General features: G+C 50.0%; 1 protein-coding gene across 2 annotated transcripts in view; it reads right to left on the bottom strand.

Annotated features, from left to right (window-relative positions):
• Drak (Death-associated protein kinase related) overlaps positions 1-19,817 on the bottom strand; it is a 269,918-nt gene that overhangs the window by 192,089 nt on the left and 58,012 nt on the right. The window contains exons 1-2 of one of the 2 annotated variants that reach the window (XM_075889163.1): positions 11,532-11,803; positions 10,756-10,871 (exon numbers count right to left, since the gene is read on the bottom strand). In XM_075889163.1, the coding sequence (XP_075745278.1) occupies positions 10,756-10,871; positions 11,532-11,540 (125 nt within the window). In that variant the 5' untranslated portion in view covers positions 11,541-11,803. Of the gene's footprint in view, positions 1-10,755; positions 10,876-11,531; positions 11,804-19,817 lie in introns of those variants that run through there. The other variant, XM_075889174.1, reaches the window with a different exon arrangement.

Here is a 19,817-nt window from a genome sequence, read left to right as displayed (position 1 = left end):
CGCTATGACGACCGTCACCGACATGTTCACTTCAATCCTGGAGATCAGGTGTGGCTCTGGACGCCTTTACGGAAACGTGGCCTGTACCAGAAATTTCTCGCTCACTATGTCGGGCCCTACGTTATCCTCGAACGCCTCAGTGAGGTCAACTACCGCATAGCACGGCTCACAAGCACTGGACGGCGCTCGGCTAAAACAGAAGTGGCGCACGTCGCTCGCATGAAGCTATGCAATGCACGAACCACTGAGTGACTCGCCCGGCGGGCTTCGTCTGCCAACGGGGAAATGTCACGAGCGGTTGCAATGCACGGCGCATACAGCGCGAATGAACATTCAGACAAAAAAAGTGAAGAAGGAAGACGACGTTGGGTGTGCTGTCTCGAGACCCCTTGTGGAAGTAAACGCGAACCATCCAGGCTCGCCTGTTTTTCAACCTTTTCGTGTACTTCTTGCGTGTAACAATATAAATCTTCATTATACGCATAAGCAACATATAATGCTCAATGTCCCACAGTTGACAACCACAAATCAGCTTACATTAGCCAACATTGGGCAAGAACAAGCTATAACATAGCCAACACTAGGCAACATTAGCCATGATTTATACAAAGTGCTGGCAGTCTGGAAATGAAAACGGTAGGCGAGAGACAGGAACGAGTTGGCGCGATTGCGGACTTAGATATGCGATACCGCCCGCGTGAATATGTATATATGAAGGCTAGCGCACGCGAGGCTCGTTAGCAAGCATGCCCGTTGCACTGAAACGCTAAGAGAATATGACGAAAATTGGCTGTCGATCAAATGAGGCTCGGACGTCGTATATATACATATCTCTGAAGGTATCATACATGGCACTTGGCCGCGAAAAGGTGGCCAATGTCATGGAGATTGGCGACGTTCAAGATAAACGGAAGAGATTTTAACTTAAGATTAATTGGATTTGCATAATAACTCTATAGAAGGATTCGATAAAGCCTTAAAATGCGTCATCGAGTATGGCAGATAGCTGCAACTACAGATCTGATCTTGGACGGGACTGAGTTTCGAGTCGAGCCAAAGCACGAACTGATATGGCTTTTCTCACAACGTCCTACTGTAGTTTCGAATGCAAATACAATGTTAAAAACACATAACGCTATACGCAACAGGGGAAGTTGTCGTAAGTGTGGCCTCCTGCCGACGGTATATACTGGCGGTACCCTGCCGCCAGAAAAAGGTGGACGACGACGTGCATTTTAACACCCTGGCGGCGATTCCCGACGAAGGCTCGCGTGTGAAGTAGCTTCGGAGACGACAGGAATAAAGACCCGTATTCACAAACGCTCCTCGACGATTCGAAGCTCGACCTGAAGGGATCCTTCAGGACTGTTTAGCGTTGCGATTTCTGCGACGCGAAACGTCTGAAGCATCCCTTGAGGTCCAGTTTTGAATCGAGAAGCGTTTGAGATTATACGGGCCAAAATTGCTCGTTGCGAGCCCAACCATCGCGCGAAAAGAAAAATCCTGCCGTAGATCGCCTTGCGTCATGGCGTTCTATAGACTGGCGAGAAAAGAGCAGACGTTGAATCATTCTAAGGTGGCGGCCATGGAAATATAAATATTGGGTGTAACCTTAAAGAGACAAAAAATAGAGCCGGAAACAGACGCGTGTTAAGGGCATATTGGTCAAAATCCAAGAAAATGTGGACATGGGCACGGTATGCAGCGAGAAGGAAAAATAACCAGTGGTTTTTAAGAGTAACAGAACGGATTATTCCAAGTGGCAAGTGAAAGCCAAGCGCGCGATGTCGGGAGGTAGAAAGTTAGGTGGGAAGATGAGGTGTAAAAGTTTGCACGGATAAGGTGGCCGCGGCAAGCATTAGTGGGAAAAATGTGGGTGAGGCCTTGGGCCTGTGGTGGGTGCAGTAAGGGGTAGTGATGACGACGACGACGACGACGACGACGGCTACGGCGGCAGTGTAACAATAAGTGTGCATATGGCCAGTACGGCGGGCATACAATAAGTGGGATGGTGTTCGTCAAAAGCTGCCGGACATTGGCACAAAATAATTAAATAAAATAAAATTGCGCAAAACTACCCCAAACGCCATGCTGCAAGCAAGCTTGAAATTAAGTGAGCCATTGAAGATCGTAATCGGTTACGCGAATGTTATACGAACTTTGCGATTAGGGCGACATGTACAGGCAATATATCAATAGTCGCACCACCAAGAATGGTGCACGCTCGGAAGAGGCAGGCTTTAGGAGAATGCGCACATCACCCAAAGCCACGCACTAAACAGAAACTACCAAATGTACAGACATGTCAATAAAGACCACGATGAGACAGTTCGCGTGCGCGTGAGCGCTGTATGGCGCGAACAGCCCTAACCCAAAGCGTGCGTGTGATCCGAGGCCTAACATGGACCCAAACTACACGTCAAACTAAATGTGTAGAGTATACACAGATCGGCTGTACAGCTTCGCAGGGTTGCTGGCAGCACCGCGCGTCCCTACATTGCACCATCCAAGCGCGCCAGCGTCGCACAGCCGGTCGCGCAGTTGAGAAAGCATACGACAAGGACACTGTCACCGACAGTGCCAAGAACGCTAAGCATTCGCGATCGCAGAGATTCTATAACTGGCACGCCTGAGCGCCCACGGCATTGCGCGTTAAACACTTTGCTGCGGTTTGTTAGTTTTTTTATCTGTGTTCCCCGAAGCACATATACATCAAGGCACCGCCGGAGAAAAGCTATAGGGGCTGGTGCGGGGCAGCAAGGCACAGAAGCTGGCGCGCCGCCTTTTCCGCATCACCAAACCGGGGCTCCACCACCTTCCATCACCCAGAGGCCCGCGCATAGCGCGTCGCAAGCGGCATTCCACGCGAACGCCTACCGCCACTGCCGTGGGGAGAACGCGACAGGTGCGATAAGCAAGCGTTAAAATGTCTAAACAAGTATCCGATGTTTCTCGATGATGGATGATGTTTAAAAACCAGAAGCAGCGACTTAAGGACGATACATACATGCGCCTAGTGGAGGGCTCCGAATTAATTTTCAACGCCTCCATCTTTCACGCGAGCACGAAAAGCAAGCGTTCCATTAGTGTATATGCTGAACGCACAGACGCCCGAACGGCGCGTGATTCCAGCGTCTGTGCGTTCAGCATATACATTAAAGCGCATGGTACCGCGGACAGGTGTCGCATCCGCAACCTCGTGCTGGCTGCAGTGCAAAGGCAGGTACAGCGTTTGAACAGCATAAGTTGCCTCTGTAATGCGTGCTCTCATGCATATTTACCGTGTATCATTTTCTATTCTGTACAGCTGTACACGCCTGAAGTGTCGCACAAAGAGCAGGCGAATCGTCATTAAATAGTTAATCTCTTTATCATCCATATACGTGCGCATTGTAAAATGCTCAAACAATATTGATGAAATGCAATGTTTGACATTTCGTGCATGTATATAAATAAGCCTTTAAAATTGTGTGCGGCACATTCCGTTATCAGTCAGTGCATGCATCAGTTGTATGCACTGACTCACAGCGCTTGCTTAAGAAAACAACGTTAGGCCACCCCTATGATGTCTGTTGAGGCCATTTTATTTTGTGAAAGTTTAAATTTGTTAATGAAAACGTTACTAAAAATATCGATATCCATCCGACATTTGCACAGACTGAGACAAGGTAACACGTAAGGTGTCTCGTCATAACAATAACATCTGGCGTTTTGCCAGCAACTATGTTATTTTTACACTCTTAATCAAGTCCCGCCTAAAGTGCAGGATATAGCCAGGAAACCGCACTTTTTTTTCGTTTGGTTGCCTAGATATATCCGGCACTTAACCAGGACCTGATTAAGAGTGAAGGCACGCCGTAACGGAGGGCTCAGGAAGTTTCAACCATCCAGTGTCTTTTATAGCGCACTGACAAAGCCAAGTATACAAGGCACTTCGCCTCCAGCGAAATGCGATCAGCACGGCCAGTATCGAATCCACGACTATCAGGTCAGCAGCCGCGAACACCATAACCACAATACCACCGAGGTGAAGAAGGTCGCGGGCCACGTACGGTAGAATCAGTTGATACATAAGTTACGTACGTAAACGTTGAACAGGTATATCAGTACGAGGGAACGCACTAGCACGCGAGCTTCCCCGTAAAGTTAGGTGACATGCAGCGCGTATGTCTACAGCGTCGTCCTCGGGACAAGTCAACCCCGTTCTCCGCGGACCTTGAAGAAGAAGAATTGACGATAGCACGGCCACGTGCAACGTATACACAGCGGGGCGGAGGGCACATTTTACCGTCGACTCGCGACCAACGAAATACGAGTTACGCAAGACTGGGCCAAGTCGAGGACAAGGAACCCCGCGGGGAGCAGGAAAAGCGGCGACCGTCGTCCCTTTTCTTTATTTCATTATTTGCGCAGCCATCGAGATGCCGGGCTTTGAATCTCTCCGCATGCCTTCCTCTCCATTTCGAGATCCTATGCGCGTCGCCCAGATCCGTTACGCCGATTACACCCGTTCATTGCTATCTCTCCAGTTTTTTTTATCGCTCCGCTCCCCGGAGTCCAAAAGCATTTATGCGTCCACGGTTCCGTGTCGCGCTTTGGAAAAGATAAGCATTCTCTCGAACGGTCCTTGACCATTTGAGCATGCGCCGTTGTATAGCGCGGCCATATATCGAGAGCGAGAGTGGGTGAGGACGGACCTTGGGATTTATCGCTGCGGTACGCTCGAATGCGGCTGGCCATTAGAAAGAAATTACCCCCACAAATGCCGTCGCAATGTCCTGACAACGTTCGTCATTTGGACTAAACTCTTTCTCACGCACTTCGACCGCGTTCGTATATATATCAAAATTTAAGTTCAGATTATACTAAAGACGCCACAGCAAAAACATTCAGAGGTGCAAAGGGACGAGAGGAAAGTGGAGTAGCTAGCAAATGCGTGTTAGTGAAGCCACAGTCGATATCAAGAATAAATAAACATATTAAAGCAGTAACAGGCTGGATTCCAAGAAACTGCAACCGTGGGCAGGGCGGCAGTAAGTTAGGTGGGCTATACAGATCATATTAAGAAGCTTGCGGGGATAACGTTTGCCGGAATTATAGCACAGGGTCGGGTAGAATGAAGTGCAGCATAAGAGTCTGTCCAGCAGTGGGTGCCGTCAGGCTGACCGTCTTATTTACTGTATTTGGCAAGCTTTATACGTAACATGTATTCTATCCGTTGAGCGCATATACAGTAACTGTAAATCGCGTATGTATCGCGTTCCTTGCCATACGATACAGACATACTATGGTATTAGTATTATACTGCAATCTTGGCTTTCCCCGATAACATGGAATGCCAAGATAATAGCAGCCTGTATGATCCTAGTAAGCCTATAAAGCCATAAAATGCCTTCAAGACCATAATGCGCCTCTAAGATCGTAGTGCCTCTCAGATAAAACTGCCGCTAGAATCATAAAGGCATTTACGATGCTTTGGCCGAGACCATGGATGCGCGGTGGCTGAGCCTCGGGTACGGCTGAGTGTCGGTTTGTCGAACCGCTAAAGCATCCGAATCCACCGCATAGCCCGTGACAGCACAGCAATGACAACTTCGAAAACTGCTTAGGGCTAAATTCACATCAAGCTCACCACACATAAAAACATCCGGTCCACACTACAAAGGACACTCGGTGTATATATTGTCAAACATGTACAACAGAAAAAAAGGTGTAGGAAGGCCGTCGGTATCGGTCGCGGGCTGAGAGTCATCGTCCTCACATGCGCATCTCACGAGTCAAGAGCCTCATACACGCTCGCCCTATAGGCCTCGTATACATATACACACACACATACGTGGCCCACCCTTTTCAAGGCTCGCCACTTCCGTATTCAAGGGCGTGCTGCGGCAGCCGCGGCTCCAAGTGCCAAGGATTCGCCGCGTCTCATATACAGCGGCGAGTCAACGAACACGCACTGTTTTCTGAGGAAACAAAACGCGCGCGCACACACACATCGGCCCAGCGTTGTTCGCGCGCCCGCTCGACTAGAGAAAACAACGGCAATCGCAACGCTTCCGGTCAGAGCCTGCCGCGATCGTTGGCGAGGACGAGACCGACGGAATCGCACACACACACACCCTACAGGCGGCGTACCAACAGCGGAGGTCATGTAGCCGTGAAAGACGTCCCCACGCACGTCGCCCATTCTGTTTCTTTCCGACGGAAAAAAAGAATCGCGAAGCAGTCACGGAAAACGTCGACCTTCCCAGCGCACCATCTCCTTCGCCTTACCCTCCTCCTCCTTCTCCTCCTCCACTTCTTGCCCGCGCCCCTGTACGATCCCATCCGGCTCATCCTACAGCAACTGTGAGCACGGGAAGCGACCCCGAAGACTTCGCGGTTTAGGAAAGACGGACGGACGGTATACGACCCCGGGCCAACGGCTAGCTGCCGGAAGCGCGTCCCGCAACCCTCCCTTCGAAACCCGTGGCCGCGACGACGGCAGCGGTGTCGTTTTGTTTTCCGCTCGGCGTTCCTTTGTTGTTTTTCCCGCGTCGAGAAGAGACGCGCCGCCGAGGCGCGTTCGAACAAAGGACGGCGTTTGTTCCCAAGCCACTCACTCCTCGGCCAATGGGCGCGCGAGCGTTGCCGCGGCTTCCATAAAGCTCCCGCTGTCCCCGTACAACAAACGGCGGCGGCGGCGAGGGCAAAGTGTCCCGCAAAGCAAACTGCGCGTAACAATCCGGCAGCGCAAACACAAACGCGCGCGCGCACGGGGTAAATTAAATAAGCGCCTTCCATCACACAGAGCGCTGGAGCAGCCCACCCCATTCACGACAGTGCTTTCCCATAGTGCTGCGCTCGCCGCGAAAATTGGGACTAACGCAAACGAAGCCGGCCGACACATAAACGAGCACGAGCGGCACAAAGCACATGCGAGAAGGCATGGGGTTCAACACGTCCGCGACAGCAGATTGAGCTGGACGACTTGTCGCGCGCCTTCACTCCTCAACACCTTTGCTCCGAGAGAGAGAGACTCGTTCAGGTGCCGCGGGGCGCGAGGGTTACAAAACACCCCGCTGTGCGAAGAGGTGAGCAAAGTTCGGCCGAGATACGCGCTTTGGGAACGAACGCGTTGTGCCCGCCTTGAAGTGGCTGGCTTTCTCGTGGCTGCCGGCGGCGCTTTACAAGACGTCGAAGATTGCGTTCATCACAGCAACGAGAAGCGCCAAGAAAACGCGGAGTTCAAGGCTTGTGCGGTCCACTCATCTCCGAGTGTGTTGGGGGAGAATTATCTCGACAAAATGTTGTCTCTACGGTGTTCAACTTCGATCAAAAGAGGCAGGCTGAACTGCGGCGAGCGTGCACACGTTGCATATGGTGGACATGCATGGCGGATACAACACAGCACGGAAACGGTGTGGACACAACATTCAGAGCCGTCCAGCGACGTTCTGTTTTCTAGTTCGAGTGGTCATTGTGCAGACACTGTGCTCGAAGGCTAGGAAGCTGTTGGCACGACATGCATATGTAGACCAATTAACTGCGCAGTGACGTCACCACACAGATCCGACAAAGCGAGATAGCATTAATAATTGCATTGTAACGGCGCGCACCACACCTGCATAAGATCGGCTATCAGACTGGTGCGCGTTCAATTATCGTACGCGTTTTTACCCGCTCCCCGCACCCAATCTTTCCTCGTCGTCAGACGTTTCCTAATAATTAATCACCAAATAATATACAACCACGCTCTTCTAAGAAACTCTCTTCACTTTACTTGAAGGAAACGATCGCTAAAACCAACATCGCGGAGTAAGCAAACAAACGGAATCGTGTCGTCGTTTTTAGTGTCGCTGTGCTCCAAGTTCGGCGATGTACCAACAGACTATAGTTTCCACACGCTACCACAACCCTATACCACCAACGTTGCGAGTCGAAACATACACATACACACTAAAGTTTCCACATCCACACGGCGCCAACAAGCCGCAAAAGTATATATCGCGCACAACTCCTCATCCCCGTGTGGTGTATACACGTTTTATGGAGAGCTTGCGGCGGCATGCGCATGGGCTTTCGGGCCCGAACATATCAGGGGAGCCCACGAGGGTTCTTAACGTCGTTTGTGACTGCCGTAAAACTGCCTCGTGACTCTTCGTGAGCTCGCGAGACATTCGAGTTCCCGCAGCCGCGCGTATATGGCGTCCTATATATGAGCGCGTTTTCCTAAAACACTCCGCGTCTAAGGTGCCTAGATGAAACAAGGGACCTTATCTGCGTCGCGATAAGAACGCCGATGGCGCACCTCAGGCAACGAGCTATAAAGGTCGAGGACGCCGGCGAGTCCATCTTTTTGCTGTTTGTTTTATTACTGCACTTCCACACGGATATGCACGAAGCTTCATAGGCGACGAGGGCACAGCAGGAAGCGAATCGGTGGGCAACTTACGTGGCGAACACCTCGATAGAGTGCACTACGGCTGACGCATAAACGACACGCCGCTCCACGCACCACTCAGATACGTGCGTCACTACGCCAACACTCAGCGGACACATTCGTCGAACGAGTACATATATATGCAGATCAGCGCGTCGAAGACAATGGCGTCCGTCCCAATGGCGCGAGACGAAGGAGGAACACACGACCTCCACCGTATAAAACGCACAAATGTCGCCGCAAAGAAATAAACATGCAGTTTCCACGTTTACTCGTTTGTATATTATTTTAGAGCTATACAGAACCACATATACGTAGACCGATTAATGTGGGGGCCACGGCGAAATCGAAACTGCAGACACAGTTGCAGTGAATGCACCCTAAATCTATGTTCATAAGAATTGGTTATAAATAAGACTTCACTTGAGCGACCCGGTTCGATAACTTATATACGCACAAGCGCAATAAAGTGGATCCTAAAGTTGACTTCGATAAAGCTTCCGGAAATTCGAATATGAAACAAAAAGTCGCCTTATGCTTCTTTTTATTCCTCGACCTGAAGGCACAGGCCAAAACCAATAAACTTGAAGGCCAGAAGAAAGGAAAACTGTGCCTCGAGTAAACAGCAGTTCAACGGCCTGTATTCATGAATCACTGCCAAGTGCAAGCAAGCTCGCAAGGCCCCGATACACTACAGCCATGTCCTATACGCGCTGAGCAGAACGTTTCCGGCGGCCACATTGTGAAAAAAAATTTTTTTTCATCTTATGTTCCTCGAAACAGCGCGCGTTTTTCTCGCAAACCCCCGCGCGGAAAAGCATAAACACACTTCCGCCTCTTCGCGGTGGCCGCGAAATCGCCGAAATTAAACCGTTTATTTATTCGCAGTGCACGCGCTGGGCCGGAGCACGCGTTTTTTCGCATCCGCGGGGTAGCCAGCAAGGCCGGACTGTTGCCGTTTCTTGCGCAGCCAGCAAGCACAACGGCGAGGACGAAGAAATAAGCACGAGCGAATTCGGCAAGCAGCCGCCGTATATACTGTAAGCACGGTGTCTGTAAGAAACGTATAGTAACGGTGCACAATGTACGCGCGTCTCTATCTCAGACAAGCGCGCACGCTAAGAACGCGTGCTCACGATGGAAGCGCACGCGCAGCTGTATATCGAACGGGGTCGCACGTGACAGCTTGGACCCGTGGATGGGCTCCCCGTCGCTGCTTATGCAGTGCATACACATGCCACACGCTGAGTGACGCAAGCGCATAACGGTCTGGTTTGTCGGGTTTATAACGCGCTCATCCGTGGGACCGGCGACGGCGGAAAGCGCGCGTTATATGAGCGTGTAGTATATACTATAACCGACGAAAACGCGCCACTTCGCGCATGCCGAGCGCAGCAAATTCGCCCCGCTCACGTGAGTGTCTGTATGTGTACATGTATATCCACAGAGAAGAGACACACGCACACCATGCATCGAGGCGCACAGCGGGATGTGTGGGCGAACTCGTTGGTGCGCTTTCGGAACACCCCGCGCTATCGGTCCGCGGCCTTGTGCACACGCACGCCAACGATGGTACATATAGGAGAGATCAGAGCCAACCGTACGCAGCTTAACTGATGTCTCGCACGTGACGGAAAGACAGAGGTAACGAGTTTTGATCGAGCGCGCACGCGCGCTGTAGTTCTATCTAGCTCTGCGACTGACGCATCTATGGATGTAGTTGCCGAGAACGTCGCCCATGCCATCAATCAGTGGAATAACCGCGCTGAAGAAACATGCGCGTTTCCCAAGGACGCCAACGTGTCGAGAGTGTGTATCAACACACACGGAGGAAGTGGGCGACGATGACGTCTCTTTTGTAAAGAGAAAGAGGCGCTGTATGTAAAGAGCGCCGTGTATACTGCTGACGAAGTTCTACGGCGTCACCATTATAGTTATTCGTACTACTTTGCAAGTTTTCTTTGTCGATATTAAATTTAAGTATTAAATACTGAAAAGAAGTGGGAGGCTGCCTTGCGCAGCATGAAGCCAAGAGCCCAGGAGGCCATCTATGGGTTAGCAGATAAGGCTGCAAACTGGCGTGTGTAGCAACCTATAGCTACCCCTCTCCATCCTGTAACCCTTTCCCTTCAAAAATAAAAAGAAAAGTCTATCTCCCTGCATAGCTTTATGGTGAGGTTCAAGACTATCGTCAAGAGCTAGTGTAGTTACGAATTAGTATGTCTCAATACAACGATAATCAATTATTAAATAGGTAAGCAAGCTTAAGTTGCGGACGTGAATACCAAGCATATACGTAAGCAATACATGACAGGCCACAGCATGGTACGCACCTTGCGAAGGGCCGGGGCTCGACGTTGTAGTGGTCGGCGACGTTGTCGGTCCTCACCGTGACTTTGACCGGAGCCGTCGCCTCGGTGAGAAAGCCCTGGGGGACGCTCTTCTCCATCTCTCTGCGAAATAGCAAGAGAGAACAACGAGCGTCAGAACGCATCGAAGCGCTAAAGCGCCGAAAGCCACAACAGTATATGCACGGATAACCGCACCACATAACACCATTTCTTCTGTGCACGTTCCTTCGTGTAGAGCGAGCGTTCAAAAGAATCTATTACGCACCACTGTAGCCATAAGCTCCGCGCACGGCACATTACCGTTATGTAATGTTGACGCTGGGGCGGACACATTATCAATCGATACCGCGTTCATTCACACATTCATACGCGAACTCGGCCGAATCAGGTGTTGAGGGTAATAAATCCGACAGACGCACAAACCGACCCTTCAGAGAACGAAGTTCAGTGATAAAGATGCATAAACTATAAAGGTGGCAATTTTTGGTTGTTCCTCCAGGCTTTCGAAGGGCGGGCCTCTAACTGCAACAAGAGGCGAGACGGCGCTCAACCGACTAAGCGCTTACAGACGATGAGGCGAATAGAACACCGACACGTACAAACATCACGTCATAACGTATATGTGCACCGAGAGCAGCCTGGCAGGCGCGAGAAAAAGCGGCAGACAACGTTGACGGCCAGCTCATGCACACGGGACCGACCGACCGCGCTAGTCTCGTGTTCTCAAGACGTATACGCCAAAAAAAATAAAAAGACACCTGCCTCATCGGACACCACTGCAGCTCACTGGTTGGAAACAGGAGGAAGGAAAGAAGAAACACGAAGAAAGACGATCGGGCGACGTCTGTAGGCGATGCAGGTAAAGTGACGACGACGTGAATAAGAAAACACAGTCTCCGAACTTGATGCTGCTGAGGGGTCTACAGTACTACGCGCACACAACACAGGCAGGTCTCTACGGGACGTCCTAACGCGAGGAAACGACGAGCTCTCCACCCGAGCTGCCCAAGCCGGCTCTCACCAGAAAAAGAACCGGGGCCCCGGCTCGGGCGAAAACTCCGAGGCACAGCCCTTGAGAGAGAGAGAAAAAAAGAGTAAGCGAGAGAGCCTCCCCCCACTCTCTCCCTCCCCCCCCCCCTTTTTTTTCCATCACCGCAAGACGCCTGCAGTCTCTTGAAAGCCAGAGATGATGAGAGAAAGTGAAAAAAGAAAAGGGTGCCTGCGCACTTTTGGGTAGTAAGCAGCGCCACCGCAACAGAATTTCCACTCTTCGGGACCACGGGCCAAGTATTCAGAAGACGCTGAGGTCCAAAGAGAGCGCTTCGGCTGCGCTTAGCGTAGTAGAACCGAGCAAATTCGACAGCCTATGGGACTTCTAAATTCTAAAGAACGTATACGGAGGACGCTATACACAATTATGCCATCGCGTATTACCCGTCAAGCGGAAAACAGGCAGCAGATCATGCGGCCCCAGTTCATGTTAGACATCGAGTGGTAATCAGAGATGAATTTTACAATAAATGGACCCATTTGGCTAGTGTGGTGTGTCGAAATCGAAGTGCACCAACTGACAAATATGTCGCCTCTCCGTTCAAGACTGAAGCCGCATTCAGCAGTGTACACCAATTGCGATATTCAGCATTTCTCTTCCATGTGAGCGAGAGAGGTTTTAATGAGTACGCAAAACTGTGTACTATTCCACATCGCGAAAACCAAATAATAATTATCATCATCTTTACTGTTTTTTTTTCTTCGCCAAAAAAAAAAAAAGGAGGGGACGGGACGTAATGATAAGCCGCACGAGCGGCTTCGCAAGGGTCCCGACTCCCTGTTACGTGGCAGTGTAGTGCATATTCATCAAGAAAATGTATTATCAATAACACTCAAAATGCTATAAACCACAGCAATTTTCAGTTGGAGGACACTATCAGGCACTTCGATACAGAGCCGCCTACATGTATACTCTGATATCACTAAATAACACCTCCATGCTAACCAAAGAGGCCCGGTGATCCTCTTCCTGCCCTTTCTTCGACACGCAGTGTGCAGAGCGCCTTTAGCACGCGATGAGCAAGCTCTGCACGCTGGCCTCCACGGCGACCGTATGCAGAGAAGTCGAGCAGCGAAGGGATTCAAACAAAAGAGAGAGAAGCGAGGCGCTGCGCTTCTCCCCGCCCAGAATAGCAGCGTCCGCAGTCCGGGAGGCGAGACAGCCACGCCGAAAGAGAACGGCTTTAACGCACACACGCCACTGCATGCACACAGTCTCCTTTCGGGCACACCGTGCACCATCAAATGCACGTCGTACGTCTCCTCGGCTCTGTAAATTGGTTATCTAGATCAGAAAACAAAATGATGTGCAACATGGCGTGATGTGATGAGCACAGTCCACCATAACGCTTAGTCACCCCACACGAGCTAGCAATAATAATAATAATAATAATAATAATAATAATAATAATAATAATAATAATAATAATAATAATATCTGGAGTTCTGCGTGTCATAACCACGATATGATTATCGGGAACGCCCTCTAATGGAGGCCTTCAGAAATTCCAGCCATCTGGTATTGTTTAACACGCACTGACATATCGCACAGCGCAATGGCCTCCAGCATTTCAAGGTCTGGCGAGAGTCTAGAACGAGCACTACTTTATAAGAAAGTAGTAGTAGTGGCCCTTCGAGAATAGATACATGAAAAATCTGCATGGCCGATCTCTCGAAATAGCCCGTTTGGGAGAACTCAACACATACAGTTGGGCACACCACCGCATTTTAGCAGGCCGCGTACAAACGAAAAGTGCCATAAGACACGGATATACACATTCAGTTTTCAACCATCATTCGGTGCTCTTGAATCCGCTTATGTGCAAGCAATAATGGTGACCTCACGAGTAGGATTTACTTCACAGGTCACGCGGTTTTATTTAGTTTCGTTCACCTCGCGTGAATTCGTGGAAATCGTCCCATATTTGTAGTTGTTAACACCTCACTGCTACTTTGGTGCATTCTTGACAGCCTGCGCCGCCAGCTTAATAATAGCTTCAAGCGCTCCCCTGAAGCTTCCGTATTAGCATTCTAAGAGATCGCATAGGACACTGCCAGTGGAACAGCCCGAGATTGGTCGCGCTTCGTCACACGCCTACACCCGCACTGAATGTACGACGTACCGAGTCAAAAAGAGCAACTCTCGCTGCCTCAAAAATGCTTGCCAGTTTCACGCACCGACACACGTTTTTATATTAGCGGAGGAATGAAGGAAAACAACCCTTACTCTGCTGGTCTTATCGCCTTGCTTGCCAGATAAGCTGCGGTTGCTCGAGCCACGCGTCAGTGATTGATGATGATAACGCTCCTCCGATGACTGGCACCCATTCAGGGGGATCCCGCTATACGAAGTGCTCAAACATCAGGCGATCGATTTGCGCCTAATTTTGTGGACTATTTGGAGAGTTGTGTTAGTATAATGTTTCTAAATCGAGTCCTACTATTTCTTTTTTAGGCAGTATATAGCCAAGCATGCGACGTGCGGCCCCGTTTGCGATTTTTTTTTTTCTTTTCGCGTTCTTGACATTTAGACGCCTCTTGTCAGACTGTATCAGCGACATACAGCGGTATTGGTGTGTGCCGCAGCTTGGTCTTTGAAAACTTTTTTTAACTGGCACGATCTGACGTTCGATAGCGCTTTGAAAAGACGTATGTAGATGCAAAATAGGATGTGCCGTTTGCGAGTCTTCGTATTGTGCAGTACTTTCGTTTTTGTACCGATAGCACAAAAGAAGTTGATCAGGTGATGTATAGCTGCGTTATTTTGGCAATACACATCAACACCGCGTCACTTCGTTTTATAAAGCTTACGTAAGCAATTTTGACGGCACAAGATTATTCCAGGTGAGAAACAGAAATCCCGACGCGAACGATTCCGAAACTATGTTACAATACATCGTTCTGTTTACGAGATCACACGTACGGTAACAGCGCCTCGATTTCAGACAACGAAGCTTAGAAACTACACGTCATACGTAGAAAGCAGCTACAAGGCGTGAACGTGCCAGACTTTCATGCAATTACGCGTATTGGACTGTCTTACCACTTATATGTGCCCTAGTCAAGGCATGGCGATAGGAGAACATATGACCTACTGACGCGACTTGATCCGCAAGGGGCGCTAGCGCGGCAATTGTCGCCGCAGCATTGCAACGGAAGTGATTGGCCACGCGTGTTACGATATCTTCCTTCGTCTTATTTTGATATCAGACTGTCATATGCCGGATCATTAAACGACCAGGGCTATGTTACCGTATTTTCATAGGCACTCGCTGGCAGCGCCTGGCGGACCGAGCTCAGTGAATACCTTTTATAACACGCCTCTGGAGCAACAAGCCACGCATTTCGTAGCGCAGCACATACTTTCTTCGAAACAACAGGCTTATATATGAAAATCCGCGCACTTATCAGCGAAACCCGCAGGAGAGCGCCGAAAACGTCAGACAGCCACACGCACACCTTTGTTTGACGTGTGCACTGATAAGCAGCGACCCGTTTCGAGCGACCTTCGGGAAAGCAGGCATCGATATGCAATGTTTGCTCGCGAGGTTCAGACGCTGTAGCTTCGGTGCCAGTGCACACACTACAGAGATAGCCACTCGGCACGCATTCTGGGTCGCTGCGGCTGGAAAGGATCCAGCACCGAATAGCCATCGTATACGGGGAAAGGGGAGCGACGATCACGAGAAGAGCTCGTCGCGACAATGTCACCACAAGGCTTCCACCTTGTGGCACTTGGAAAGAGACGGCGCGCACCCCTGGTCGCGGGCGGGCTACTGTTCAGCGGTGCGGCCCGCGCCACGAGTGATCGATAGCCCCGGAAGAAGCCGCGAGGGCTTTGACACCGACTCGGTTCGCGCCCGCGGCTTGAGACAGGTGTAGCCCGAACCGTCGAGTCGCGCCCCGAGTGCGCTCACTTTTGATCTCCAGCACTTCTTTCGCGGCCAGCGTCGGTCTCGGGCTCGCAAGCTAACACCGGCATCTAGAGGGGCGCCATCGTTGTACGTTCTTTATAAGAGACGGTCTTCTGGTCGGACTAAGAAACGCCCTATGAACTATAAGTGGCGTGCTATGCACTTTCCACCAGTATCTAGCGTACAAATAAAGAAGGGATGGCGTGGTGTCAGAGGTAGTTTGACGGTCAGTTCTTGTCATGGGCCCGCGTGAAAACAAAGCATGCATCTGAGCTGAAATTCTAAATAGAAAAAAAACTAAGAGTAATTCAATAAGTACACCCAAATTATCAGAGCTATCAAGACGCAACATACACATGATCATTCTTTATTAAAAAGTGTAGTCTTGTGAAGGTTATAATCTACTAGCGTAAAGTCAACCAGTCAGTTAATCTTGGCTGTGTGATTTCATAACAATGTAATGCAATAACAGTATTGTACTATACAATGCCTCAGCCTCACTCAATTCAATGCCACGCCAACCACGACAGCTCCCGTATTAATGATGATGATTATATCCGCGTAATGATGGCACTCACCCACAAAGCAGGATGGGCCAAGAATTGAGAGGCAGGATCCCCGAGTTAAATACCTCTGAAGCTAAAAATTAAAAACAAAATGTCAAAAAAAAATTTTTTTGCTTTCAGGAGTCAAGTCTAGTTCGCATTCTTTAATGTTGCCACGCGGTACGCCATGATCGTCACGACGAAAGAAAAAAAATAGTGTTCAGAAGTTCGTCGTAGTACAACGCAGCAACCATGCAACGCCTATATAGGGCAATACCCTGCCGAAACTGCACATCGTATTAAGGCAACCGCATGACTTGCAGGTACATGAATAAAATCAGTGTTTGACTTATCTATAGGTAGACTTTCGTTGCACGTTCCAACACTGAGACCAGGGCCGTTAGCCAAGTGAGGTGCAGTAGCCCTTTCCCCCGCCCCTACAAGTTCGGTTGAAGAGGGTGTTTTACCGAGAATACGGTAAATAATATGCGGCTTTCGCAAGGGCTTCAACAGCTGACGCCCACCCTCCTTCCAGCAAATATTTCTGACTACGGGCCTAACCAACAAAACAACGGCTCGAACCACCATGTAAGAGTGTCACACCTGTCCCGTTATTAGGGAGGCGATCGCCGGGCTAATTCCAAGAGCCGAAGTATCGGCCCCCCCGAACCGCACCACGAAAGCGTGGACAATTTAGAAGTGGTCCTTATTGGTGCGCCAGCGGACGCCGGCTGTGGCCCAAAGAACAAGACAGAGTCGAGAGTTGATAAACAAAACAAATATTATATTCTCAAAAATGGCAGATCGGAAACAATACACAAGAATGCACACTCCACAATAGTTACATACAATACGTCACCAATCAGACAACGTACTACACAGTACAATCAGCCACACTCAAAACAACGGACACAGACAACAATATGCACTACAATGCAGTCGCATGCATTGAACAACCAAGACGCTTAAGGACTAAAGAGATAGAAAACCTATTCAGTCCAAAGTCCTTGGAACAAAAGTCTGAATGATACTCTTCCGAGAATCACTCACTCAAAGTCCAGCGTTGTTGTCGTTCCGTAGTTCTCGAAGTTTCTCTTCCAGGAAACCTCGCGTCCTCAAATGGCAACTCTCCAAGCTTCAAACTTCTTCGCCGGAAATCCGTCGGCTTCACACACGCAGCTGTTGCCCGCGTCTTCGCTCGATAGCGGTAAACCCACGCTCTTGCCTGTAGCTCGAGCCGTCCCTACGGACCAAAAACTTCGCCGACTACACGGCGGACTCTCTACGCACTCTGGCGCTCACTTCCGTCTCCTCCTGTTCTGTCACTACGGGCAGAACCTTCGCCGACTCCACGGCGGAATTCCTACGCGCTCCGGCGCTAACTTTCCGTCTTCTCCTGATTTCTCGTCTCGGCCGCTCGATTAAATACTTTCCGCGCCACCTTCCAGAACGTTCTCCTCCTTTCGTCGGCGCGATGCGCAGCGAAGGCTGGGGAGAGGCACGAGACGGTTCGACTGCCCTCTCCAGAGGATGATTCACTCGGTCTGACCCCGCCTCCTTCGTTCTAGAAAAATCGCGGCCTTGCTGGGCCGCCGATGTGGGGTGAGGAGGATCGTCTGCGAAGCCGTGCTTCTGCGGGGAGAGCGCGCGCCCGGGAGCCCTGGATGTTTGCTTTCTTTTTTTTTCTTTTTTTTTACCTCGCGGCGTTTCGGCCGCCCGTTGTCGCAAGGATTTGGCGGCGCGCTCTTTTTTAGCGCTCGTTCTGTGACACTGCCCCCCCCCACTTTAAGAATATTATCTCATAATATTCAAAACCACACAAACGAGCGCGAACAGTCACCACACATTCTCACAGACTGTAACACAATCCGTCGCTCATGACACTTCACATTCACAATATATCACTCAATACAATCGTACATTGTAGTTCAATTCCACAACACATGAAATATAGCCACAGGTACATGCCTACAACACTTCATCACACATTCTAAACAATACAAACGTACAAAGTTCTGTCTATCTAACAATTATACAACACTATACATCACACCATCGCACAGAACACTGACTCACTCGACATACACTTGAGACACAGGATAACAAGAACATTAACACAACATATGTCACTCAGCCCTGCCAAACACATTCTGATTCCACCTCAGCACCTATCCCGTGTGTTTCGAGCTGCGCTTGGGTCCCTTCTTGCGGTGCTCGCTCGATCTATTTTTGTGTTTCCACGTTCTTTTTCGGCGAGCCCTTCCCACGACGATATCTGAGGCGTCGTCTCAGCCATCGTTGTCTCTTCCGACACCGTTAACGCGTCATTACATTCGACGGGTCCTGTCTGTTTATTTGCCCGCTTGATAATGCCTCTACATTTTGCCCGGCTGGCCAACTCCGTCTCCTTTACACTGTCGGTCGGTTGAGGTCGTGCCGACGTAAGTCCAGTTGCTCGGCCCGTGAACTTATTCGACACGATCGTCTTCTCCTTCGCTGTCTCTTGCGCCGCAGCTTCACCTTGTGCTCTAGTGAGATCCGTCACGGAATGCTCCTCCACAGTATCTCGCGGCCGCTGTGTTGGCGAGGGCTCTAACTTCGGGTCTTCTCCCAAACATTCTGGATCACTTGGCCCTCGCGCCCCGTCGATGTTTCCGATGACAAGGTCATACAGGGGGGTCGTCATGCATAACGCAGTAACCTTCCCGCTGAAGTACGGGGTTTCAACCTCAATTTCTGCTTCGGGAAGCATCCGGACCGTACGGTCAATTAGGCAAACCGGTTTCGTTCTGCCTGTCAACTCTCTTTCCCGTACCAAATTTCTCCTCACGATAACCGTGGAGCTACCGGTGTCTCTTAGAACCGTAATCTTCTTGCCTGCAATCTTTCCAGGAAGCGTTGGCATTCCCTTCGTAACACCGGTTGGCTGTTTTGACATTACAGCCCCCACAATAGGAATTTTCTCCCCATTCTTCAACTCTACGAATCCATCAGTGACGGCATTATTATCAGATTTCGGTGCTGCTTGCACACAGGATACCTGGTGAGTTTGACTCACTCCGTTCCGACATGCATCTGCTTTGTGCCCAGTCTGACCACACTTGAAACATTTTACTGCCATAGGGCTCGTAAAGATCGTTCGACAGTTTTTCGCGCGATGACCCACTCGGTTGCACAGAAAACATCGCGGAATGCTCTCTGGTGCACGCTTCTTTTCTTCGGGAGCCAATTTCTTCGAATCATCGGGACAATCCTTCTTGACCTTGGCCAAATTAGTTCCACCTTGCGCTTCCAAGAATTGATCAGCCAATTCAAGCATTCCTTCGAGTGACTCAGCCTTCCTCTCTTTCAAGTACAGCGACAGGCTCGGGTGGCAACTAGAAAGAAATTGTTCTCTAATTAGGAGCTCTCTAAGCTCATCGTACTCCTGCGCTGTCCCTGAAAGTTCAATCCATCTGTCGAAATAATGACAAAGTCGGGCGGCATACTGTGTAGCCGTCTCACCATCAGCTGGCTTTCCTGTCCGAAATCTGTC

Source organism: Rhipicephalus microplus, chromosome 1 (assembly GCF_043290135.1).
Source record: "Rhipicephalus microplus isolate Deutch F79 chromosome 1, USDA_Rmic, whole genome shotgun sequence".
Taxonomy (NCBI): Eukaryota; Metazoa; Arthropoda; class Arachnida; order Ixodida; family Ixodidae; genus Rhipicephalus; species Rhipicephalus microplus.
The sequence above is the reverse complement of the archived record's forward strand: the minus strand, read 5'-3'. Positions and strand labels throughout refer to the sequence as shown.